This window comes from Panthera leo, chromosome D3 (genome assembly GCF_018350215.1).
Source record: "Panthera leo isolate Ple1 chromosome D3, P.leo_Ple1_pat1.1, whole genome shotgun sequence".
Taxonomy (NCBI): Eukaryota; Metazoa; Chordata; class Mammalia; order Carnivora; family Felidae; genus Panthera; species Panthera leo.
The window spans coordinates 52,917,985-52,944,525 of NC_056690.1; the positions used below are offsets into that span (position 1 = coordinate 52,917,985).

A 26,541-nucleotide genomic window follows, 5' to 3' on the forward strand; every position below is an offset into this window, starting at 1 on the left:
AATACTACTATGAATAAATAAAGGAGATTTATATGTCAGCTGTTCAAACTTTAATTTTATTCATAAAATAAACATACATACTTCAAAGCATGACACATATGTTATTAATTTATATTAAATAACAAATAACAATTGACAAGTAGACATAGATTTTGATATTATATACTTACAGTATTTTGTTTGAAAGTGGGTGCATTGTCATTTGAATCTTTAACTGTTATGATGCAAGTTGAGGTACTCATCAGTCCAAATAATTGACCATCCATGTCTTGTACTTTCATTATCAGTGAGTACTTATCTACAGTCTGGAAACAAAGCAAATACTTAATTAGTTTTGAAAACATTTGCTCCAACTTATAAATGAAACTTCAGTTGTGTAGTCTTCCATTTGTGTGAATCCACGCTTTTATTTGATCCATATTTGCAGACACTTTAAGAATTGGGTAGACAGGGATAAGCTGGAAAGGTAGACAGAGGTTAAATTACAAAGAGGCAGACGAAGAATTTAGACATATTTTAATTGGCTAATAGGGAAAAGTTTTATAGGAGTCATAGGGGGAGCACAAAATAAGAACACTGGAGTTTCAGAAAGAATATTCTTCATGTAGATTCAGCATAATTTGAAGTAAACTGAGCTGAAAGTCAAAGAAATCAGTTAGAGGCTCTTAAGTGGCTGAGTCAGTTAAGCATGAGACTCATGGTTTCAGCTCCGGTTATGATCCCACAGTTGGTGAGACTGAGCCGCATCAGGCTGTGTTGACAGTGCAGATCCTGCTAGGGATTCTCTCTCTCTCCCTCTCGCTGTGTCCCTCCCCTGCTCGCTGTCTCTCTCTCTCTCAAAATAAATAAATAAATTTTTAAAAGTTAAAAAAAAAAGGAAACCAGTTAAAAAGCTCCTGAAATAGTCTAAGATAGGTGATCCACATCTAAGGCAGTGGCAATGAGGACAGAGATAAGGGTGACAGGAAAGCTTCTTGGGAGTTAGCATTTAGTAGGATGTGATGGTAGATTCTATATAAAATTTCAGAGAAGGGAGAGTTGAGAATTATGCTCAGGTGTCCTATTTGGATAAAGCAGAGGGGTATCACCAACCAATGTAGCAAATGCAGAAGGACAGCCTGTGCTCTGAGGAAGTGAGCACTAGCAGGGTGAGCAAAAATGGCCAAAAAGAATGAGTTGTGCCTGGCATATACTGAATTTTATGTGCCTATGGGAAATCTAAGGAGAAATGTTCAGAAGACACTTGGATGTGTGGCCCCCTACTTACAGGAGAGTTCATAGCCAGAAATACCACTCTGGGAGCCATTAGTATGTAGATGGTGGCTGAAATTGTAGCAGGCATCAGATTTATCGAAAAGAGGTTAAAGGATAAGAAGAGCTAAGGATAGAAGTAACAGTGGCATGTCAAGCATGGGGGAAGTAAGAAGACTAAGTGATGGACAATAAAAAGGAAAGATCAGAGAAACAGGAAAAGAACCAGAAATCCAAGAGAAGAGAGAGTGTTAGCAAGTGCCAACAATGGACAGGGGCTTTAGGTAACAGGTGGATTTGGCAACTGGGAGGTCACTGTTGACTTTCTGTGAACAGAGTTTTGCAAATGGCGGGGTGGTGATGGATGATGAATTGATTACTTTGTGACACAATCCTGTTAACTTTCTCTTCTCTCTTACTATTCTTTAGCTATTCCTTTTGGTTTTGTTTCATTTTGTTTTTTTACTTTTCTCCATTTTCTAGAAACCAACATTCTCACCCTGAGATGCTCCTCCTTTGGCTCCACTCTCTGATACCCTGCTTCTTCTTCCTCTAAATGCACTGGTTTTGTTTTTATATCTCCCTTATTCATTTCTTTATTTCCTGTGTTGTTCCCCACAACACACTTTGTGGCAGTTCCCCCCAAAATCCTGTTGACTTTAAAAAAAAATTAAGTTTATTTGTATTTATTTTGAGAGGGAGATAGAGAGCAAGCAGGGCAAGGACAGAGAGATAGGGAGATAGAATCCCAAGCAGGCTCCACACTATCAGCACAGAGCCCAACGTGGGGCTTGAACTCACAAACCCGTGAGATCATGACCTGAGCTGAAATCAAAAGTAGGATGTTCAACCCACTGAGCCACCCAGGCGCCCCTCTGTTGACTTTTTTTGATCAGGAAAGCAGACCTGGGTGTGACCACAAATCTGTATCTTACAGGCTGTATGCCCTTAAATTATTTAATTTTTCTAAGCCTCACTGTCAATGTGTAAAAACTGAGGGAAAATGCTTGTTTTCACTTGGTCACTATATCAGCTCTACCTCTTCCACATATACAAAAAACACATTCATCTTGCTCCTTCAAACCTTCCCATTTGTTATTATCATCACGTGCTTTATCACATAAAATGTACTGACCACACCCAAAAATAAAAATAATGACAAATAAAACCTTTGTGCTATTTTTGATTTCTTTCCGTGGCTTCTCATCATCCTTTCCTTTTTCTTTGGCAACCAATTCCACTGATTACTTCTGTACATTATCTGTCCAAGTCATATCGATCCTTCTATTTGTGTTATTCAGGGTGCAGTGGGAACCACTGAGTGTTTTAATAGAGCTATTTTGTACACATGAAATTGATTAATCTGCCTCAGTCAGGAATTCAGGTCTGTGAGTTAAACACAGGCTGACAAAATAGAGCAAGAGTAACAAAAATTAGAAGATTGAGTTCAATGATTTGTTTCTGGTGAGTCAATCAATCTTTCTGACTGTCACGTTTGTCCTCTATAGATTGGATGTAACAACCTATCTAGTCAAACGAGGAAATTATAAAGATCGAACATAATTATGCATGAAGAATTTGAACATAAAATGCTATATACCTGATAGTGTGCTAGTACTATGATCCAAATAGTGTTACAGATTTCATAATAAGCCATCAACTAATTCCTTCCTAATAAAAAGTACATATCCACAATAACTGGATAGGAATCCGCATGTGATCTAAACCCATGGAGCGTGCAAAATTAATTGTCCTACATGAGAATTGAAGGCTTTCCTGAGCTGAAACCAATTAGTCACACATAAGAACAGAATAATATTCAACAGCAGCAACTTTCATAAGAAATGTATTTTGTTCCCACTCCTTCTAAACACCAATTGATCTGTATTTCTATTCCAATGGCTTTCCTTACATAAGGAAACAGAAGTCATATTTAAAAAAAAAGCATATAACATGGCTGGAAATTCTTATTGTCTTACACCTAAATAAAAGAAAATAGAAACTCCTAAGTTCACGGGAGAGCAAACTACAGTAAATGGGGTAGGGATCTAAGCCCCTGGTAAAATTATATTCTAAGGAGTGGAAAGCTACCTCTCTGTCCAAATAATGAGCGACTGTGGTGATGACACCTGTGGTCGGATGCACAGAGAAGATCCCCGGGGACTTCGGGGTCTGCTCCAAAATGGTATACTTCAGGCGTGTGTGCATCGTATCCGGTTCATCTTTGTCTGTGGCACAAACCACTCCCACTGTAGTACCTACATGTTTTCCAAAAAAAAAAAAAAAAAGAAAGAAAGAAAAGAAAGAAAAGAGTCTTTAATTTGCAGAACTGCAAAACATATTTATGAATATATACACTTTTCAAATTTTGACAATGGTAGTGGAAATCTAATTTTAAATGGGTTTCTTATGAGACATGTTCCATCTTTCAATAGCACCAATGAAGAGGGCTTCAAATTTATAATATAAACACTATGAGACTCTATATCAAGGCACACTTCTACTTTGCTCACAGTTAAAAAAAATTTGATAAGAAATTACTAAAAACTTATTTAAATGGCAATCAAGAATAATTTCAACACATATTCCCACATACTGCAATAACAAACCGAGCTGGAGAGAGAAATCATGTTTCCTAAGTAAATCAGATTTTTTAATTGAATTTCTGATTAATAGATAAATCAAGACTGACTTGGGGTATAACTGTATAAGTGGTCAACTTGACCTTTCACAGTCTAGTCTCTATTCCAGTATTTTTTCTTTTTTGTGCCAGTCTTTAACGTGTTTCATTATCTTTCACCCGCTTAGCATCCACACCGCACTGCCCTCAGCCCTACTTAATCCTCAGTAAGGGATTTCATACTATTCATCCTTCAGGGAGAATTTAGGTCAATTGTTTCTTCATTTGGAGCTATTAATATTTGTCATCTGTATGGAATGTAAGAGTATTGCTCAGGTAAAGGATTATACATATCAAAGAGTACAAACAGGTGGTATTGTCCAGTGTAAGGTCAGTGTTCCAATGCCCATGGAAATGTAATACATAGATCCACTTTGCCTATAGCCCAGTAAGGGCTGGCCTGAAGAACAAATACATAGACATATACAGTCACACACACATTCACACACACACACACACACGCACACACACACACACACGTTTGCTGAATACAGTATTTGAAGGAAATAAAAACCAATTAATGCCAGAAATATTAGTTTTAAATAGTTTTCACTGTAATGTCTTTAAAATTTGTATATATGTGTGTGTACATGAACAGATACATACACACACACACAGATAGATAAACATTATAGAGAATGTCCAGTTACGTATTCATAAATAGTGACAAGACTTTTGCAGTGGATCAATATGAAGACACGAAGTAATTATCTTATTATGAGAAAACAAATGCTATTCATCTATGTTTGCATAGAAAACAAGTTCCTAATCTTTTTAAGGCAGAATATTTTCTTCCTGAGATTTTACTGACAGGACACAAACACTATGTTAATTCTCTGGATTAAAAACTGTTTTACTTATCACAGAAAATCCTCTGAAAATCTTCAAAACCCCTTTTCATGAGCAGTATACTTAAATATTAGTTGAGCACCCCATGTCCCAAATTCTGTGTGTGAATTAAGGCAAACTCAAAGAACACCCAGCAGTTCAGAGTATCACAGCCCAAACTGGTCTGAACCTTCTCATGTGGGATGCTTAAAGTACCTTGGGTTCATCTGGGAATCAAAGTACTTGCCCTTGGTTCTCATCTATCACTATCATAAAGAAGAGAATTCTCAAGAAAGACTTTGAAACCAATAATCTCTCTTTGAAAAAAAAGTAAATTGTACCAGAGTCACAGTCACACTGAAGCTGAAAATATTATAGGTCATCTAATGTAATTAACTCCTTTTATAGGTCAGGGAACTCAAAGGGACTTCCACCATTTCCCACAGTGAATTAATAACAGACCCCAAATCAAAAACTAGGTTTTTTAAACTCCAAACCAACAATTTTTATTTTTTTAATTGTACCATATGAGTAATAAGGAGGCTAACATCCATGACATCAAATTATCCAAGTAAAATATAAAGGGGTATAGCAGATATAAAAATATACTGAAGACCTAAGTAACTACTAGAAACTTTAATAGGCAATTTAGCAAAGTCACCCTTTATGAATGAGTCCACATTCTTTCAACTTTATTGTGAATGGCTACTTTCCATGTTGCAAGTCTCAGAAGACATCAGGGCCAACTAACCTGAACATTTTGGCTTTCCATGTCTGAGCAAGTGTTTAGAATATGTGATGTAAGCTTCTCTAGAGTTATCCCCATATTCATTCCAAATTGGAAGTAGTAAAGTAGCAGTTTTAAGAAAAGAGGTAATATAAATTAGAGCTTTAAAAAATTGTGTTCTCAGTAGATGTCATTTAACACCTCCTTAAATAAAACCTAATATAAATATTGATATTAATTTTAATTTTATTGTAATTCTATCCTATATGTCCTGTATTAGAGAAGAGAATGATGATAAATCCACAAAATGATCAAGTGTAATAAAGTATATAAATTGAATATGATTCCAAGATTAAATAACTGTTATCCGCTTTTATAATTAATTGGTATCATATAGACCACACCAAACTCTTGTAATATCCTATAGGTTACACTCTGTTTGGATGTGATAGGATTAAATGTATTCTGGAAAGTAGATACTGGTTTGATATCATCTCAGGATAATCTGGTCTTGGTATAAAAAAACCCAATGTCTCAAAAAAATGTGCACAAAGATATTTAGCATAATACATTTTACTTTTAGAAGTTCTCTTACCATAAAGTCCAATAGGAATAAGGATTGATTTAACTAAATGCAAGTCCTGAACCTCTGTACCTCAAAAAGTAAACTGAAAAGCAGCAATACAATGGGAAAATATTTGCAGTGCAACAATAGGTTAATAACCTTAATATGTAAAGAGCATTTTTAGGTAGATTTAAAAAAAGAAACAGTTAAGAGCAAGATAAACACCAAGGAACATAAGAGCAAAGGAAATGCACATACAGTTCCTAAAAGAAAAAAATACAAATGGCAAAAGAAGCCATATGCAAGAAAGTTCAATTTAAAAAAGTTATCTTACCAAGTCTGCTACTTTCTGGAACTTCAAAATTATAAATAGCTTCTGTGAAAATAGGGTGGTTGTCATTTTCATCCTCCACTCTGATGGGCAGTGGAAGAGGCATGTCTGCTGAATACCCATCTGCAGTTGAGGCATAGGCAATCAACTGTAAAACAGGAAAAAACAATATCAATAGTCCATTAATACAAGATTCTAGCAAGAGAGAACACTATGCTTTACCTGCTACCTTCTTTGCAAATCTTTTTGATAACAAACCACTAAAAACTTCTACTCAATTCTTTTTTAATCACCCAAGCATCGAATGGAAAACACTTTAAGTACAGTAAAGAGCATCCAATATTTAGTAGAAAGGGCTACACTTTGAATAAAACCCCATAGTACAGCCAAGTCAGAGATAATTCTGTCCATTAGACTCAGATTATAGTCTTATTCTATCCATAATCCATATTCTATCCATAATCAGAAAGTTATACTGGGGACAACAATTAAACTCACTGCAAACAGAAAAATCCCTACTCTACATCATCTAAATAATACCATGATTTTTCCATTTGTAACTAGCAAAGCCCTTTTATTGTTTTACTTCATAAATCACATATTTATAAGAGTTTTTCTGACAAAATGCATTTACCAGTTTCCACATTGCTAAGTAACCGAAGGGCAATGTAATATCAAATAGAATGTATTTCTATTCAACATGTGATTATAACACCGAGTTAAAAATTTTCTAACCAAAAGCAAAGAAATGTCATGTGGTGGACCTCAGTCATATTTGCTTACGAGCATCTCTTCCTTCTTCTAGGAAGAGAATCCCTCTTTCCTATGGAGGAACATTCCCCCCTGCACCACAGGGATAACCACATGACCTCATACAATTTACCATATTACACTGAAAACTGTCTGAGTTATTCTCCATTGATTGTAAGCTCATCAATATCAGAAGACTGGCTTATTAACCTTATTTGGATTTGGTCTCCCACTTTTGCTCCCTTATCTAGTTCCCAGACATGGTCAGAGAATCACACAAGTGGAAGGAGGGAAAAAAAAGAAAACTAAAAGAAGAAAAAGAAGAAGAAGAAGAAGAGGAAGAAGGAGGAGGAGGAGGAGGAGGAGGAGGAGGAGGAGGAGGGAGGAGAGAAGAAGACCCTTCTAGTCAACTGTGGCCACGTCCTGGAGAGAGGAAAATGTAGCATGACCAGAGAGAGAAAGCACCTCATAAACAAAACCAACTCTTGGAAATATACTGGAATATACATCCAAATACAACTAAACCTCTTTGCTCATTTTAGGCTTACCTAACAGAAGTTAAGATAAAGAGCAAATCAAATATTCCAAAATACTGCACAACTTATTTCTTTTGACTCTAAGAAGAGAATGAAGGAAGACAGAAAAGAGTCCATAGGGTATCAGAAGAAACACAGTTTAATCATTTAAAATCATGCATATCAATAAAACTCCTACATCAAAAACTTCATATTCTTCACGATCCACAGGCCGGGTACAATACAGATTTCCAGTGTCTCTTTCTATGAAAAATAAATTTAAAGGTTCTTGGTCAACTCCATGCCCACTTATTGAGTAGAAAATGGTATAGTTCTGTGCTGCATCAGATTGAACCTAAGAGGAAAAAAACACAGATGTAAAAATTTTAAATCAAAATCTGTTAAAATGCTATCTTTTTTATGTAGCTTATGCATTTATATCTTTTTATATTAAATACACTTTGGGAAAATAATAATCACATTTATCATTTCATCAACGCACAAAACAGTAAGAAGCATTCGGTAAAAGATTTTTTAAACTGCTCAATTTAATGAAAATAATGTTCAACATAAAGAGTAACCAAAGAAAATCTAATTAAAAACAATAAACCATAACCTATACAAGGAAGACTCTTCCTGGCAGAGGAAACATGAATAACAAAGGTGAGGGTTGTGTCTGGAGTGTTCAAGGTGTAGCAAAGAGGCCACTGGGACTGCAGCAGGGAAAGCCAGTAGTCAGCAAGAAGTAGGAGATAAGGCCACATCATATCAGGGATTTCAATGCTGTTGACTCTTCCCTACAAACAGGTGGAAAGCCATTGGAAACTTTAGACAAGAGTGATATTGTGTAAGTTATATTTTAAATAGATAATACTTGATGTTTTTTTAGGACTAAATGGGGGTGGGTGGGTAGGTAAGCAAAGAAGCAGGAAGACCACTTGGTTACTGTAAGAATTCATGGGAGTAATGATGGTTTGTTAGACAGCATGTAGCAGTAGAGATGGTGAGAAGTGCTTAGATTCTGCATATAATTTGAAGGTACAGCCAACAGGATTTGTCAATGGGTTGGACGTGTAGCGTGAAGATGACACTATGTCAGAGGGTGCTGACATCCCCTAATATCTATTCTGCCATGTTCCTTTGTGTTAGAATTTATAGCTGAGTGCAAGATTGCCCAAAAGAAAGACACTTCCCAGGCTCCCTTACAATTAGGTGTGGCCACATGAAAAGATCACGTCAATGAGATATAACCATGATGCACTCTCTTGAACCTGCAGAGATGGTCAAACTAAAAAAAAAAAAAAATGCCTAGGTCCCTGGTGATTTTTTTATATTAAATATCTCTACCAGATCATACTTTCACATCAAATAAATAAATCTGTCATGCATAAGCCACTTAGTGACATTTTGGTTCCTGAATTATTTGCTACCCCATCATGGAGGAAACAGCATGTCCCTTGGTTGTGGATTCTGCAGTGTAGCTTGGAGACTCATTCCTGAAAGTTCAACCTAAAGTTTGTTTCTTCAGTCCCCGCCACAATTCTATAAATGGCTTATGTGCTGTAATAAATCACTCTCTGTTAACTACTTAGAGAGACGTATGTTCTCTACAACTAAAACCTTACCAAACCGACTCTGATGCCCTAACAACTGAAAGAATGAGGTGTCATTAACTGAGATGGTTGGATGTTTTTAGGAGAAAACACACATTTTTTTGTTTTCTGCATATGTTAAGTTTGAAATATCCGTTAAGCTTTCAAGTAGAAATAGCAATTAGGCAGTCTGTCCTAGAAATATGAAGTCTTAAGTCTCCAATAGATAACAGTACTCAAAGCTACAAGACTGGATAAGATTATCAAGGCAGTGAATATAAAGAAACAAGAGACAAGGTTCGTGGGTCGAGCCTGGAGCTCTCCAAAGTTCACAGAAGAGGAAACATGGGAATGAGGAAAAACTAGCAAAACATAGTATGAAAGAGTGGCCAGGGAGGTAAATGGACAACCAGATGAGTGGTGTTCTAGAAGCCAAGTGAATAAAGTATTTGGAGGAAGAGGGAAGGGTCAGCTATGGCAAATGTACACATGTCAAGGAAATGAGGACTGAGAAGTGGTGACAAGATTAGCGATGCAAAGGCTAAAATCAGCTATGATAAGTATAACTTTGGTAATCAGAAATCATGTCTTAATATGCTTCATCAGTGCTTAAAATACAAAATTTGAGGGGTGGTTGGGTGGTTCAATCAATTAAATGTCTGACTCTTGATTTTGGCTCAGATAATGATCTCATGGTTCGTGGGATTGAGCGCTGCATTGGGCTCTGTGCTGACAGCACAGAGCCTTCCTGGGATTCTCTCTCTCCCTCTGCCCCTCTACCCCTCTTGTGCTCTTTCTCACTCAAAAATAAATAAATATTAAATATATATATATATATTTTTTTGAAAAGGAAAAATAAGGTCTAGCGATGAACAGAATTTTTGAAAAAGTGCGAAAGACACTGGAAAGACAGTTAAAAACATCAACAAATAGGACACACAGATCCCACCGCTGGAATGAAACATCAGCCACAATAACAGAAAAAAGCAAGCACCAGGCCACAGCCCTACTTCAGCAACGGCTTTCGTTGTATGTGTTCCATGTAGATCTTTATGAAAAGTAAACTTGACCTGATTAAAAACTTCTCCTTGTTTTTAGGAAAAAGTTGAACTCCCTAACAGGACACACATGGTCCATTATGGTTTAATGTCTACCTGCGTCCTCTGCCTCATCTCCCTGCTCCAGCCCCATCATAAGTAGGAGGACTCCTCCAACGAGCTCGTCTTCTCCACAATTATTTACTTGCATAATGTTTTCATCCCTCAGGTCCACCCTCTGCTGTCTCCTCTTCTAAGTCTTTCCTTGATTTGTACCACATTTCATCTCAGGACTCGGTGCTGACCCCATGAATTCTCAGATCACCCAAACCATCTCTACCAAAGCACTTATCACTCAGTATTGTAACCAACTGCCTACCCTTCTTCCTCACTAGCCTACAGGAGAGCGAGGGTAAGACTAAATTTATTTCTAGTGTCGTACTTACAGCAGTACCTTCCATGGGACATAGTAGGTGCTCAAGAAGTAGCTGCTAAACGAATGAAAAAACTAATAAAGATCTTTTAGTGGCTGCATTCTCTCTCATATTATTCTTAGTTTTTTAGTGATTTTCTCATTTTACTCACTTTTATTATACTTCATGAAAATCTTCAATCAAATCTGCTTATTTAAATGTCTAAAGAGTTGTGAAGCCTGAACAAAACAGGCTCTGGAATCAAAACCTTCCCAATCAGAAAGAATGTAAAACCTACTTGTTGAAGAAACAAAGGGAAGGGGCCCAGTGAATTCTCTTGCATTGAACAGGGAATAGGGGCCCATCTCCTCTTGGAACGCCTGAGAACGTCTTCTTTAGCATGTCTTTTCCTCAGCACCTGAATTTAGAGAAAGGAAATTAGATAAATAAAAGTACCACAGCCAATGACGATGTTGTTACAAATGAGTAGCCGGTCCCTAAACCTAATGCCTCCCTGGAGGCTCAGTCTCAGGAGTTTTTTAAAGTATTTTTTAAGGCCTTTTTGCATTAGGTGGGTAAGAAAGAATGCATCCACATTTTAAAGGTTTCATAAACTGAAGAATTTCATTTTGTATATCTTTCTAACACTGACCATACTTTCAAGGATAGGAAAATCATCAGTGCACTCTTAGTTTTCCTTCTTTCCCAAATACACATAGTGAACACATTCTCTTTATAACAATCTATAGATGGCCCTTACCTGTTCTTTCTGCTAAAACCTCACAGTCTCAGAAGAACCAGAGCAAGAAAATGCATGCTCTTCATTGCCTTATCACTCCCATCTGCACTCTCCAATATGGTAGCTCTAGCCATAGGCTGATTACAGCAAGACCTTGGATTGCAAGTAAGTAACTTGTTCCGAGAGGGTTGCAAGACGAGCAAACATTTCTAATAAATTTTAATTTGATAAATGAGCGATGTCTTGCAATACAAGTAGTATGTGACATCGAACGTCACATGATCATAACTGAGCCAATGGTTCTTGAAATTTCCTTTGATATACAAATGCTTCGGATTACAAGCATGTTTCTGGAACAAATTATAGTCACAAACCACGGTTTTACTGTATTTAAATTTAAATTGATTATAATTAAATAAAATGTAAAATTCCATCCTTCAGTGGCACTAGCCACATGCCGAGTGCTCAGTAGCCATTAATATTGGGCTACTAGATCAGGCCATGCCGATTACGAACATTTCCATCACTGCAAAAAGCTGGATGGGACTTTTTAGTGATTTCTATTTCATTTCATGGTGTTGCAAGGAAGAAATTTATTTCCTGAGAATTAATACATAACTAATTTTATTAAACATTTATTGATGTGCTAAAGAGTCATTTAAATTAATTTTATCATTAATACACTTAAGACGGATTCATTGTAATCCACTCTAAACCTTTAATCTTTTTTGTGACTGCTTTCACAATGACATTTCTCATGATGTGGATTCTAGAACTGCCAATACCATGCCACATATACTTTTATTCATACCTACACACTTCAGGATTTCCATCCTATTTTAACACCAGAATCACTGTGACACTTGAAATCAACCTCTTATTCACGGGGAACCTCTGCACCTAACGTGAATTTAACATACACCTATTGACTCGGGAATTAGGTATTACTGAGACCATAAGCAGAAAAAGGATCAATTTGTGCCCTCAACAACTACAGACAAATTGTTTACACAAATAAAAAATCCCAAATGCTTATAAAAGAGGGGCAACCAAACTGACAGACACGGACACATGAAGGCAATTAGTTGGACTTTAGAAGTGGAAGAAGCCTTCCCAAAGGAGATGCCATGTAGATTTCACAAGGCCAAACCCAAAGCCAATGTTCAGCCTGTGTTGGTGGGGAAAAGGGAGGAAGAAAGAGAGGGAGGGAGAGAAAGCAAACTGTAGGGAAAGGAGAAGAGGAGGATTAAAAACCCAATTATCTTTTTGTCCTCTTTACAATTTTTAATGAAATATTTAAATGAAAAGAAAAGCACGCCTGAAAATATCAACGTGTTTTGAATACCTTCTTCTGATGTTCCAGGAGCACCTTAATCTCCTTCTGTGCCTGTGTCCTGGAGTCAGAAAGCCATATGGTGAATGATCTTTTCTCATCAGACAACACCACGGTGCTAGTTGTGTATACTGATCCATCATCTAGAACTCTGAAATCAGGGTCACCTGACCGGATGAGGTCTGCAGACCTGAGGCACTCTTTCAAATTAACTGCAAGCAAAAGTTTCCAAGTTGTAAAGTAGAAACACATGCAAAAGAAAAAAAAAAAAAAGACATGTTAAGATAATGTATACATTTTCTTCAGAATCATGAAGTAGAATGAAATAAATCAATCACTCTGCATTTACCAAATATCTTAACTAGTTTTCTTCACATGTATAAAAAATGATACTTTTCTTTCAGTTAAAAAGGAATTCTTGGGCACCTGGGTGGCTCAGTTGGTTGGGCATCCGACTTCAGCTCAGGTCATGATCTCACAGTTCATGGGTTCAAGCCCTGCAGCAGGCTCTGTGCCGACAGCTTAGAGCCTGGAGCCTGTTTGGATTCTATCTCTCCCCCCTCTCTACTCCTCCCTCATTCATGCTTTGTCTCTCTCTGTCTCCCAAAAATAATTAAAAGTTAGAAAAAAAATTTTTAATTAAAAAAATAACTCAATTGTATACAGGCATGAAAGTGTTTTTCAACCTTTATGTGCTTCTAAAAGACTTATAAAAATGATCTATTAAAGAGGAGTGTGTGTGGCAATCACGAAGAAGCCGAGATATAACGCCCCCACACACAGCTGAATAAACACACACAGCTGAATAAACAAACAGAAAAGTTTTCCTCAACACCACAGTCTGAGTCTTTTAAGATACACCTGTCTTCAGCCAGATGTTGTACACATGATCCCAAAGAGTAACAGACGGTATGAATTTAGCAAATAGTCAAGGAAGAAAAGTCTATCTTTGTTTTTTTTTTTTAGATTTTATTTTTAAGTAATCTCTACACCCAACATGGAGCTCGAACCCCCACCCCAAGATCAAGAGTCGCATGCTTCACCAACTGAGCCAGCCAGGAGCCCCAGAAAAGTCTCTTTGAATTCTTCCTACCGGCACTTTTTTGTTACATGCCTCCCCCAAGCCACCGGCTCCCCTTCCGCCCTTAGTTCTCTTCGTGTTCCTATTCCGAGCTTTCCAGGGCTCCCCACTGAAACCCCGCATGCACGTCTCCTCTCCCTGGGAGTTTTCCCAGGTAAAAAAGTAATAAAATATAAATATCAATGTAAGTAGTTTAAAACTTCGGTCAGAAATATCAAATCCATCTCATTCTTCAACTATCCGGTTTAACAACAACCAAACTGATACATTAATGTTCACTTAAGGAATAACTTCTCATAGGATTCCTATGTTACTCATGTAAAGTGTTTTCACTTTAATCCAAATCTGTCACAGATGGAAACATGTAATCAAAAAGAAGTGAACATCTTTAGTAATGATGACATATTTCTCTCTTCACATTTTTGGCAAAATAACTTCTGGTCTATCCCCTCAAAGGAACACCCCTGACCTCTCTTTTACATCCTTTTTCTTCTTCCTTTTCTTAGGAATGAAAGTGACATTTACTTAATAAAAATTAAATGAGGCACTTAACCACAAATGAGACACTTTGCTGAAAAAGTAAATTTGGTATCTTTGGGACAAGCTATAGCTCTAAAAAAAACCACAAAAACAAAAACAAAAACAAACAAAACAACAACCATGATACTTTCTTCTAATATTCCTATACCACATGGCAAGTCCACCTGGGCAGAGCTTCCCAGCTGTTGGGAAAGTTTGAGGTTCCCCAAATTCTCCATGTGAAAATGGCTGATGAAGTTCAGTTTTGAAAGGAATGGCTCATCTTGTGGTGTGCCTCAAGGCAGCTCTAGCATTGATAAAAATACTGCTCTGATTTTCTCAGCTACTTATCAATATTTCTCCAATGCTTAGAATCCTAGGGTAATGAAAGGGCTACATTCTACATTTAACTCTTCATGTAATCTCTAAACTGTTAAAACATAAATTACTGCAAAAACGTGGATTAGAACATTTGCACTAGAATCAACCACAGAATTCCATGGAATTATAAAAAACAGAATATATATTTCAAACCATCTTGAATTGTATCTAAATATAAATAGATTAAGGCTAAACCCAAAAGGCAAAGGTTGGATAACATGCTCTTTTCAGCATAACGAAACTAAATTTCTGTTTTAAAACCACTTGTTTTGAAATGTCTCACCTCTGCCAACTATTTTGTCTGCCTCTAGTTTGGAAGGTATATTAAATGTCACCTTTTTGCAGGCTTCACAGGCAAAACTGAAGACCTAGAATTAAAAAAAAAAAAGTCACATTAATACAGTATAGAATAAAGAATAAGGTTTCAAATAAACAAGAAAAATAAGTCCTAGAGATCCACTGTTAACTGTAACTGTATCATAGTTAACTGTATCATATTATGTACTTAAAATTTTTGCTAAAAGAATAGATTTTATGTTCAGAGCTCTGTCATAAAAAAATAATAGAAATAAAGAGGGTGAGAGGAAACTTTTAGAAATGATGGATATATTTATGCCAAAGACTGTGGTGATGATTTGACAGATGTATACTTATCTCCAAACTCATCAAATTGTATATGTAAACCTGTACAGCTTTTTGTATGTCAATCTTAACTCAATAAAGTTGTTTACAAAAAAAGAATAAAAGCACATGATTATCTCAATAGATGCAAGCAACTGACAAAACCCAACTTCTATTTACCATTAAGAGTCCTCAACAAACTAGGACTAAAAAGAAATTTGCTCAACATGATAAAGGGCATCTATGGAAAACTTAGAACCAATATCATACTTAATAAAAAAGACTGGATGCTTTCCTTTGACATCAGGAACAAGACAATGATGTCCTTTCTCACCACTGCTATTCAACATTATATGGAAACTTCTAGACTGGGTAATTGCACATGTGCACATGCACACATAAATTAAAGGCATCTCGATTGGGAAGGAAGAAGAAAAATAGTCTCTATTTGCAGATGATGTGATCTTGTACATAGAAAATCCCAAAGAATCCACTAAAAAAAACTATCAAAAATCATAAATGAGTTCAGTAAGATTGCAAGATACAAGATCAACATACAGAAGTCAATTACATTCCTATACACTAGCAATATAAAACTCTGGAAACAGAAGTAAGCAACCACTTCCTTTCACAACAGGTGTTCCATCTTCATGGATCAGAAGATATATTTCCACAATTCACCAAACAGATTCAATGCAATCCTTATTAAAATCTCAAAAGTATTTTTCCAAAAATTAAAAATTAATCCCTGTAGAAATGCAAGGGACCCAAAGACCCAAATAAATTTGAAAACAACAAAGTTGTAGGACTCACATTTCCCATTTTCAAAATTTACTACAAAGATACAATCATCAAGGCAGAGTGGTACTGGCATAAAGGTAAGTGTAGAGACAAATAGGACAGAACTGAAATCCCATAACTTAGCCTGTACCTTTGTGGTTAGCCAATTTTTGGCAAAGGTTTCAATAAGTTCAAGGGAAAGAAGCAGTCTTTTCAACAAATGGTGTTGAGATCATTAAATATCCTCATTAAGAAAATGAATTTGAACCCCTACCTCATACCATGTGTAAAATTAATTCAAAGTGGATCACAGACCTAAAGAACTAAAACTGTTGAAGAAAACTAAAAAACAAATCTTAATGATCTTAGGTTAGGCAATGATATCTTATAACACCAAAAGCACAAATGGTAAAAGAGCAATTAATAGGACTTAATCAAATTTAAAACTTTTGCTTCTCAAAAGATACCATATAGAAAGTGAAATTACAACCTAGAGAATGGGAGAAAATATTTTCTAATCACATAGCAATAAAGGACTTATATCAAAAAATAAAAAAAAAACGTTTACAATTCAATAATAAAAAGACAAACAACATAAAAAATGGGCAAAGGGTTTGAACAGATTTTATCCAAAGATGTATAAACAGCCAATGAGCGAATGAAAAGATGCCCAACATCCTTAGGCACTACAGTCATGCAAACCACAGTGAGATACCCATGAGGATGGCTAAAATAAACAAGACAGAAAATTACAAGTGTTGCCAAGGATGTAGAAAAACTGGAACCCTCATGCATTGCTGGTGGAAACATAAAATGGTGTGGCAAATTTGGAACACAGTTTGGCAGTTTCTTAAAAAGTTAATCATATACAACATATAATCCAGCAATTTCACTCCTACCCTTAAGAAATAAAAACCTATGTCCATGGAAAAACTTGTATATGAATATTCACAGCAACATTACTTACAATAACAAAAAAAAGTGGAAACAACCCACATGTCCATTAGGTTATGAATGAATAGACAAAATGTGATACATTCAAATGGAATACCATTCAGCCATAAAAAGAGACAAGGAGCTGGTGTAATGCTACGATACCAATATGGATAAACCTAAAAAAACATTATGCTCAGTGAAAGAAATGACACAAAAGAGCACATACTGTATGATTTCACTTATAAAAACGTCCAAAAGAGGCAAATATACAGAAACAGACTAGATTAGTTGCCTAGGACTGGGGGTAGGATTGTGGAGTGGCTATAAATGAGTATGAGACTTCTTTTTAAGATGATAGAAATGTTCTAAAATTAGATTGTGGTAATGATTGTGCATTCTCTAAGTTTGCTAAATTGTAGTGAGCTGCACACAGCATAGGTGAGTTTTATGGAATATACATTATTATCTTGAAAAAGCAGTTTTAAAAAATGATATAAAAACCATAAAAATCACTCTTTCCACGCCCACCTCTACAAATCGGCAGTGAGCAGTATCCCAAATTTACAAATTCATGTAAGTAGCTTTAGCAAAACAAAACTGGATAATAACCACAAAAATGTATTTCATTTCTGATATAATCAAATATAAAACAAGTTCCTTCATAAAATTAAAAGATTTTAAAACATGGTGGTAACAAACTGTATACACATATACATGTATGCATAATCAAATCTTATGCTAATATGTGCTCTAAATATTACTGCAATGTAAGATCTATCAATGATAGATCTATCTACATTTATCTACTTGAGGAAAACAACTCAAAAATAGAGTCAATATGTAATAGTATTGTTTATTTTAAATATAGTAATCAAAAAAGTCATTTTCAGAAAGTCATAATCATATTGCTGTTACAATAAAGTAATAAGTTATTTGTTCTTAAAAACAATTCAACTGAATTGTCTCTAAGAATATAGTTGTCGCCACGGGTGAAAAATGGTTTTATTTAATAATGTACCCATTGGTCCAAATAAGTTTTAGCTCTATAGTTGGTATTTCTGAATATCAATAGAAAGCCATGTTCAATACGTTTTAATCACAACTGTTTAAAAAAAATACTTGAAGATAAATATGAAATGTTTAAATCAAATAGAACATACTAAAATAAATATGCATGTACATTTTCAGATTTTCAAATTAATATTTTGCAATTTTTGCTTCATTTTTCATAAGTTTATTTATTTTGTTTCAATAACCTCTACACCCAACGTGGGGTTTGAACTCACAATCCAAGATCAAGAGTCTCATGCTCTTCTAACTGAGCCAGCCAGGCACTCCTTCATTTCATTTTTTTAATTAAAATGTACAGATGTGGCTATGCTCTATTCCATTTCCTTCCTCTTCTTCAAGGAATAGTTTCTTCTAAGTTGGCATTTATACTTCCCTTGTAGGCTTTTGTACTTTTATTATAGACGCATGTGCCTATAAAGTATAAGCTGATACTGTGCACAGCTTGTGTCTTCATGCGTCCTTTTACAACTTGTATTTTTCACTCAACAATACATTTAAGATTTTTCTGTGAATATACCACAGTTTATTTTTCTCATTCTCCTATGAAGGCCATTTAGATTATATTCTTGTTTCCTACTTTCTCTATTACAAATGACACTACAGTAAACAGCCTTACAGGTGCAAGATATTGAGATGCATACCTGCAATAGAGACACATGACGATCTCCAATTCCAATAACTACTGCCAACTTGTTGTCCAGCGTACTAACATAAATTTATTTCATGTCCCCCAGAGTATTAGATACCTCTATTTCTCATATCCTCTACTCCAATTCATTATACTTGACTTTTCTAACTGTTGCCAATCTTACAGCTGATGCTTTAATGTGCATTTTCTTAATTTCTAGTGAGACTGAACATCACTTCTTGTGTTAATTTGTCATTTACCTCCTGTAAATCGTCGGTTGCTCTCATTTAGTCATTTTTGTATTGCTTGTCTTTTTTAAATCAGATTTTACTTGTAGGCTTAGGTGGTTTGCTTTTTTAATCTTTTAGTGGTATCTTTTGATAATCAGTGCTTCACTTTGAAAGTAGTCAAATTTATTAAGTATTTCCTTTAGTTTTTTAAAGTAGTCAGTTTCATTAAAACTTTCCTCCAGTTAATACTTTTGTATATTAATATCTCCCCTCTGCCCTATCATAAACACACTATCTGATATTTATTTACAAAAATTTTAAAGTTACTTCCAACTTTTAAATCTTTTACTCATCTGGAATTATTTTGTGTGTGATGCACTGTAGATATCTAATCTTGTCCTTTGCCATATGGATAGCCAACTATCTAGAACCATCATTGAGTAGTTCTTCCCTTCTTAACTAATAATGATACTGCTGCATATATCATATGCATGGACCCCAATTATAGAATCTATTTCAGGACTCTGCATTATTTCATCAGAGTTTATCTCTACACCAACACTATATAGTTTTAATTAACATAGCTTTATTATAGATTGCAGTATTTGTTATGGTGACCCAATCCTTATTATCTTCCTTTAAATTATGTTTGTTGTCTGTTTGTTTTTTTAGCCTTCTACTCTTTCAAAAAATTCTTATGACCAGCTGACCAAGTCCATGAAAACCCTTTCTAGGGTTTGCTTGCTTGCTTTTACTAGTCCTTGCTTACTTTTACTACTTCTCAGTAGTTTGTTGAAGAAGTGTAGGATTTCACATGTAGCTAATCCTATAGCTGGCAAAATGGCAGATTTCTTCCTTAAATCCTTAACCTCTTTTCCTATTGCTGTTACATATTTTATCTCATGTATGTCCTCGTTAGGACCTCCAGTAGCTGCTGAATAGGGACAGCTATAGTGACCATTGTGGATTTGTTTCTAACTTTAAAGATAACACATTTACCATTTCACCATTCATTATGAGTTTCCTTCCTTCCTTCCTTCCTTCCTCCCTCCCTCCCTCCTGCCTCCTCTTTTCCTGTCCTTTCCTTTCCTTTCCTATCCTGTCCTCTTTTCCATTTTTTTTTTCTTCCTTTCTCTTTTTTTCAATCATTAAGTATTGTTAGGTATGCTTCAGTATGTTAAAAAAATAAAGTACATTCCCCTACACTCCTAGTCTACTAAGAATATTTTATAGCAATAAAAATAATTTCTTGCTTAGTTTGAAACATAATAATTTTTCTCTCTGAATATATTACTATGTTAAACTACAATAATAGATTTTCTAATGTGAAACCATTTTTTCCATTCCTGAGACAAATCTTGCATGGACATGCTAACTTTTCAAATATGTTATTGGTTTGGCTTGTTGGTATCTATTTTAGTACTTCAAATATATGTTCATAAGTGAGATCAGGCTACTATTTTTCAATATCATAAATCCTTACTAAATGAGTTAAAGACAGTTCCACTTTTTTCCATCCTTTGAAACAATTTACATAAGATAGAGATTATCCATTCCATATAATTATGGAAGAATTCACCTACCACAAGCCTGGACTCGATGAATATATTGATGAATATATATTGATGAATATATGAAGGTGTCTGTGTGTGAAGGCATTTAGCTTTTAATTCAATATCTTTAATGGTTTTAAGTCTATTTAAGTTTTGTATACCTCTTTGAGCCAATGTTGGTAATTTGTATTTTGTAGGAAATTGCTCATTTTGTCTGTATTTTCAAATTAATTGAAATAATACATTAATATTGCTATCTGTTTGTCTAAAACATCTGTCTTCTCCATGACTGTACCTCCTTTTATTCCTAATATTGCTTTATCTTTGTCTTCTCTATTGTTTACTTGCCCAATCATAGTAGCATTTGTGTTTACTTTCAAAGAATAGCTTTTGGTTTTGTTGATCTCTATTGCTTGTTTCTTTGTTTAATGTTCTTTGTAAGACAAAGTATACATACAAAAGACTATACATATATGTGTATATATATATATATATATATATATATATATATATATATACACACACACACACACACACACACACACATACTTACATACACATATAGCGTACATGTGTGTTTTAAGAAACAATAAGATGAACACTAGGGCACTCACCTTCAAAGTTAAGAAATAAAATATTACTATTATTTTCAATGTTTCTATATATCGCTCCTCAGTAGCATTTTCTTCCCTCCCACACCCCTAAAACTCAGGTAATCACTAGTGGATGATTTTTGTGTTAATCATTTACTTTCCTGCCTCTGCTTAATTTTATCCCATGTTTATGTGTCTTTTTTTTTTATTTTTTTTAATGTTTATTTATTTTTGAGACAGAAAGAGACAGAGCATAAATGGGGGAGGGTCAGAGAGAGGGAGACACAGAATCTGAAGCAGGCCCCAGGCTCCGAGCTGTCAGCACAGAGCCGGACGCGGGGCTCGAACTCACAAACCGTGAGATCATGACCTGAGCCAAAGTCGACCGCTCAACCGACTGAGCCACCCAGGCACCCCTATGTATATGTGTCTTTAAAGAAGATAATTTTATTTTGCCAATTTTTAGCTTTTACGTATATGCAGCCATATGCTAATTATATGCTACTTGATTTCATTGCTCAAATTATGTTTGTGAAATTTATCCATGCTGAACATACAGAGAGGTTCATTCATTTTCATTGCTATATAGGACATCATTAGAAATAATGCACAATTAATTCATTAATATAATTTTTGAAAGGGATAATATTCATATATAAATTTAAGTTATGTCATGCTTCTTAAAACTATAAAATAATTTGATACTATATTTGTGGAGATTGGACATATTATTGAATATAAAATTAAAAATGTAAAGGCACCATTAGATTATCAATGATGAATTAATGACCTTTAAAGTTAATTTAAAAATAAATTTTGTATGGAAGAATGCCCAATTAAAAAATGCAACATCCAAAAATAATTTTAAGATTAATGAGTTATTGGGGTGCTTGGGTGGCTCAGTCAGTTAAGTGTCCGACACTTGAATTGGCTCAGGTCATGATCTCACGGTTTTGTGAGTTCCAGCCCTGCTTTGGGCTCTACGCACTGACCTCGCAGAGCCTGCTTGGGATTCTCTCTCTCCTCTCTCTCTGTCCCTCTCCCCTCACACTCTGTCAGTCTCTCTCAAAATAAATAGCTTTAAAAAAAGATTAACGAATTATGGATTGACTATTTGAGTTCAAAAAAATCTCTTTTAATGGAAAATCCTCCAAGTCAACTTTAAATATCTCATTTATAAAGCTGAGAGCTGCACAACTTTAAATTAAAATGTAGCAAATGGAGTTTTAAAAAAGATAATATAAAGTATCCTCCATGTAGTCTGGGAAAAATAATTACTTTGTTTCATTTTACAGTATCATCCAAATGTTATTAATTGTATGATAGAAAGCTATCATACTAATAATAAATCTTGATAAGAAAATTAATGCCAAAAGGAGAGTGAAAATGAGAGGGGTTATCTGAGATTGTTTTACTTTTCCTGTGGACAGTTTTACAGTGAATTCACAGGGAGGCTTTCTAAAATGACATCCTTTTTCAACAGGAAAAAGAAGCCAAAGAATGGAAATTTATGGAAAGTCCAAAAAGTAAATGAGATCTTCTTAGTTGAGCATAATAGTTATGAAATTTTAAATTTGTCATCTCTCCTCTAGGCATTTACCTTCTGCAAAATGGAAATACTACTTTCAAATTCTCACCAGCTCAAAGGTAAATCGTTAAGACTGACCTCTCTGTAACTCTCGGTACTTAGGTCATGCCATTAAATTTCTTTCTAACCAAACTCTTTGTAAGACAAGAATTCTAGTTAAATGGAAAGCATGATGAACCACAGGTAACCACAGACTCCATATATGGAATGGAAACTGCCAAGGGGATTACAATAGGACCAAAAAATGTGCATAGGCTTACATGTATTTAGTGATTCAGCAGGTGTTTCAGAATCTAGCTGTATCTCAATATGAACATCCACAATCTGCTTTTAAAAAGGTAGCTAAGGGGTGGCTGGGTGGTCCACCTGGTTAAGTGATGGACTCCTGCTCAGGTCATGATCTCACTCATGGTCTTGAGATTGAGCCCCGTGTAGGGCTCCCGCTCTGGGCTCTGGGACTGGAGTCTGCTTAGTATTCTCACTCTCCCTCTCTCTGCCCCTCCCCTGCTTGCTCTCTTTCTCTAAGAAAAAAAAAAAAAGATACCTGATAATGCACCCACTAAATATATACCAAAACTTGACTTTCTTAGGATTATGATTTTAAAATAGACTACTTCTCATTTACTTCCTTTATTTGCCTGAGGCTTTTTGTCACTAATGCAAAAGCTAATAGAAATTATTGTACTCTTATTTTTAAAAGATTACTACATCAAATGTTATCAACAAGAACAACAAAAAGTCTGCTAAAGCAGTCACATTATTCTTGTTAATTAACGCTATAAAATCTGAAAAGCTGGAACACCCATTTGTCAGCATAGGTTACAGGCAGAATTCATATATTCCAAGGGGAAAAAGTATGCTATGCTAGAACAAAAAAGCTATTTTAATTCCTTTTGAAGGAAAATGATAGATTAACTGTGCCCAATTCCATACTATTTAAAATATATAATAGTAACGATTCCCCAAGTGGATTTGATGAGATGAACAATATTAAACGCATATTTGAAAGGGTCCCATTATTTGTATTGGGACAGAAGGAGAGCTGAGCTCATGCAAATTCGTTTTCAATTTTTGTTACAGTCACAGGAGAAACATTTTAAGAGACATTCGGTACTACACTTTCAACAGTCCAGTGATGGTCTGATATATTTATTTTCTAGTCCCCAGTCCCCACCCCTGATCCTTTTTTCTTTTTCTTTTTCTTTTCTTCTTTTTCTTTGTGTCTGGGGGAGGGAGTGGCGGTGGCCATTAGGAGTTGTATTTTGTGGCAGTTTAGAGAGTACTGAGGACAGAGGGCTGTGAAAGATGGAGATGGGTGCAAATGGGAAGATTCCTCAGCCTATGGGCCAGCTCAGTGGAAAGGGTAACCTGTTAAAAGTCTCAGTTTTGTGTTAAAGACTTGCTTTGAAGCGCTCTCCCTTCAAACAAGGAATTGTTTTTGAGAGATCCGTTAAGGTATCTATAAAAGGAAAAGTGTTGTGATTTTAATATTATACTGAAAAGTTGACGGTCCGATGAATCAAAAGGAAATACAACAGAAGATGGTCAGTAGAGACCTTAATTTACCCATCAGGGAAGAAATCCAAGGTATCTGTATACTGGGGATTTTGGATGAAATAAATTATTCTATGTACACTCTCCAGTATTCAAGTCTCCTCATTTAGTCTAAACTTTAGGAAATTCTTCTTTAAAGCAATCCTAAACGAATATGTCATATACTAGAGCTGATGGTATCTCCATTTAGAGTAACGCACACTCGTTTGCCTTGCCACACCCCAACACCCGCACACCCTCCACCCCGCCCCCGTTCTGGGCACCGCAACAGCTCCTTGAATTCCACACCCTCCCCTGCGGGAATACACGGGAAATCTTGGCAACACAGCACCTTTGCAGTTTCCTCTCCCCATTCTCTAACCCCTTTCGCAGAAAAATCACACAACACTAAACCCACGCTTTTAAACATCAAAACTGGGAAACTCAAATTTATTACAAAAGATCACACTTTGAGAGCGGTTCCTATTTGTAAAGAGTCATTTCATCAGCTCATTTTGTTGGAACAGCTGCCTTGCAGGGCGACGCGCTCATTTGTACAAGTCATTGTCCATAAATTAACTTAGATCTTAAATACCAACCCAATATTCATAACTCGCTGATTCAAAGAGAAGACAAAGCTTTGATCCACTGGCCCCAAAGGCAGAGGAGCAGCAAGAATCCGTGTAGCCACAGCCAACCTACTCCCCAGCTAGGTAGGTTCTCTCCGAATCCGACCCCAGGCCCATGCTTGGATTCGGGTTTGCGGGGTCGCGCGCGGCTCCTTTCCACAGCACACCCTGAGAGCGACCCTGGTCTAGTCTGAATCTCCGCACTTAATCGCGCCGACAGAGTTCCGGCTTCTTCGCCGTGTGTCTCCTGAATTCTCAGAGAATTGTCCCTAACTTCCTATCCAGGTGAACCTGGTCCTGGGTGGCAGGTTTCCGGGGCACATACGGCCCGAAGATGGACTCTGGGTTTGCGCAGTCCTTCCCGGAGCTGGACACTGGACCACCCAAGCCCACGCCTATCCCCCCACTCCACCCACCCGGACTCTACGCTCTCTGCCCACCCCGACAGTCCCCCCTCCCCCGCATCACCAACCGCGACCCCAACCGCAGCCAGGATCCAGCCTTCCCACGCCCCCCGTGCCTCAGGCACACTTCGCCTCGGGCCAGGAGACTCCGGGGTGAGCTCCATTTAGCGGAGGCAGAATCTGGAAGCCGGTTTTCAGAGTTTACTCCACGCCGGGACCCAGAGGCACCGTTCCAGCCCCTCCAGTCACTAACGTCCCCATCCCAGGTAAGCCTGGGGTGGGGCAGCCTCCTGAACCCCATCTCACACCTGTGTTTCGCTCACTCAGGGATCCTGAAACACCTGCCCAAGTACAGTTCGTCGCTCTCCACACAGACGTGCCACCCCCCACCCCCCACCTTCGTCCCTAGCCTGGGGAGCCAGGGGGAGGGCGTGAACCCCAGGCACCGTCGACCGCCCGGGAGAGCGCAGACACGCCGGGGCGCGACCGTAATCAAACACAAAACCCCGTCCCGAGTCGTCCCTCCAAGACTCGTTTTCTGCCCTCACCCGTCCAGGCCCAAACTTGGCTGGTCCTGCCCCGCAGGACTGAGCGGAGGCGCGGCGGTCCGCTCTCGGTCCGCTTGGCCCGGGCTCCGCTCTCCCCGCGGGACAGGGCGGGTCCAGCCCTTCCCGATCCCGGCTCCTACTCACCACGAGGGTCAGCAACAGCCCGGAGAGGGCTCCGCGCAGGGGGATCGGACGCTCGGCGGCGGCCATCGGGGGGCGGGAAAGGGGCCGCGAGGCAGGAAGGGGGCCGCGGGCGCCGGGCGGAGGTGCAGCGACGCGCGCGGTGCGGGCGTGCCTCGCTGCCGCTCCTCTCCAAGTCTCCTTGGATCTGTCAGGCTTGCCTGCCCGGGAGCGTGTTCCCTCCTGAGACGGGACTGGACGCGGCAGACGCCGGGCCGCCCCTCCTGCTTATTTCTCAAGTCGAATCACGCGGGCAGCCGGGGAGCTGCCCGAGCCTGCCCCTCCGCTCCCCCGGGGCCGCGCCGGGCGCTGGCTCTCGCGGGAAAGCGGTCCCAGGCCCACCCTCTGCCGCCTTTCCCACGCCCCACGCCCCTCGTCCGCCCCGCCTTCCCTCCGCGTGGCCCGGGCCGGAGCGAACCCCCTGGCCGACGCCGCTTGCGCGCTCCCGCTGCAGGACCCAAATCCGCCTGCAGGGATCCCTGTCCCAACACGGGCGCTCCGGGGT

The 26,541-nt window shown here is 37.5% G+C and overlaps 1 protein-coding gene across 1 annotated transcript in view; it reads right to left on the reverse strand.

Annotated features, from left to right (window-relative positions):
- Nucleotides 1-26,066, reverse strand: part of DSC3 (desmocollin 3) — a 47,448-nt gene extending 21,382 nt beyond the window's left edge. Inside the window, exons 1-8 of the mRNA XM_042909683.1 lie at nucleotides 26,001-26,066; nucleotides 15,026-15,110; nucleotides 12,774-12,973; nucleotides 10,988-11,107; nucleotides 7,847-8,002; nucleotides 6,386-6,530; nucleotides 3,343-3,509; nucleotides 171-305 (exon numbers count right to left, since the gene is read on the reverse strand). Coding sequence (XP_042765617.1) covers nucleotides 171-305; nucleotides 3,343-3,509; nucleotides 6,386-6,530; nucleotides 7,847-8,002; nucleotides 10,988-11,107; nucleotides 12,774-12,973; nucleotides 15,026-15,110; nucleotides 26,001-26,066 — 1,074 coding nt within the window. The remainder of the gene's footprint in view (nucleotides 1-170; nucleotides 306-3,342; nucleotides 3,510-6,385; nucleotides 6,531-7,846; nucleotides 8,003-10,987; nucleotides 11,108-12,773; nucleotides 12,974-15,025; nucleotides 15,111-26,000) is intronic.
- Between the last annotated feature and the right edge of the window lie 475 nt (nucleotides 26,067-26,541).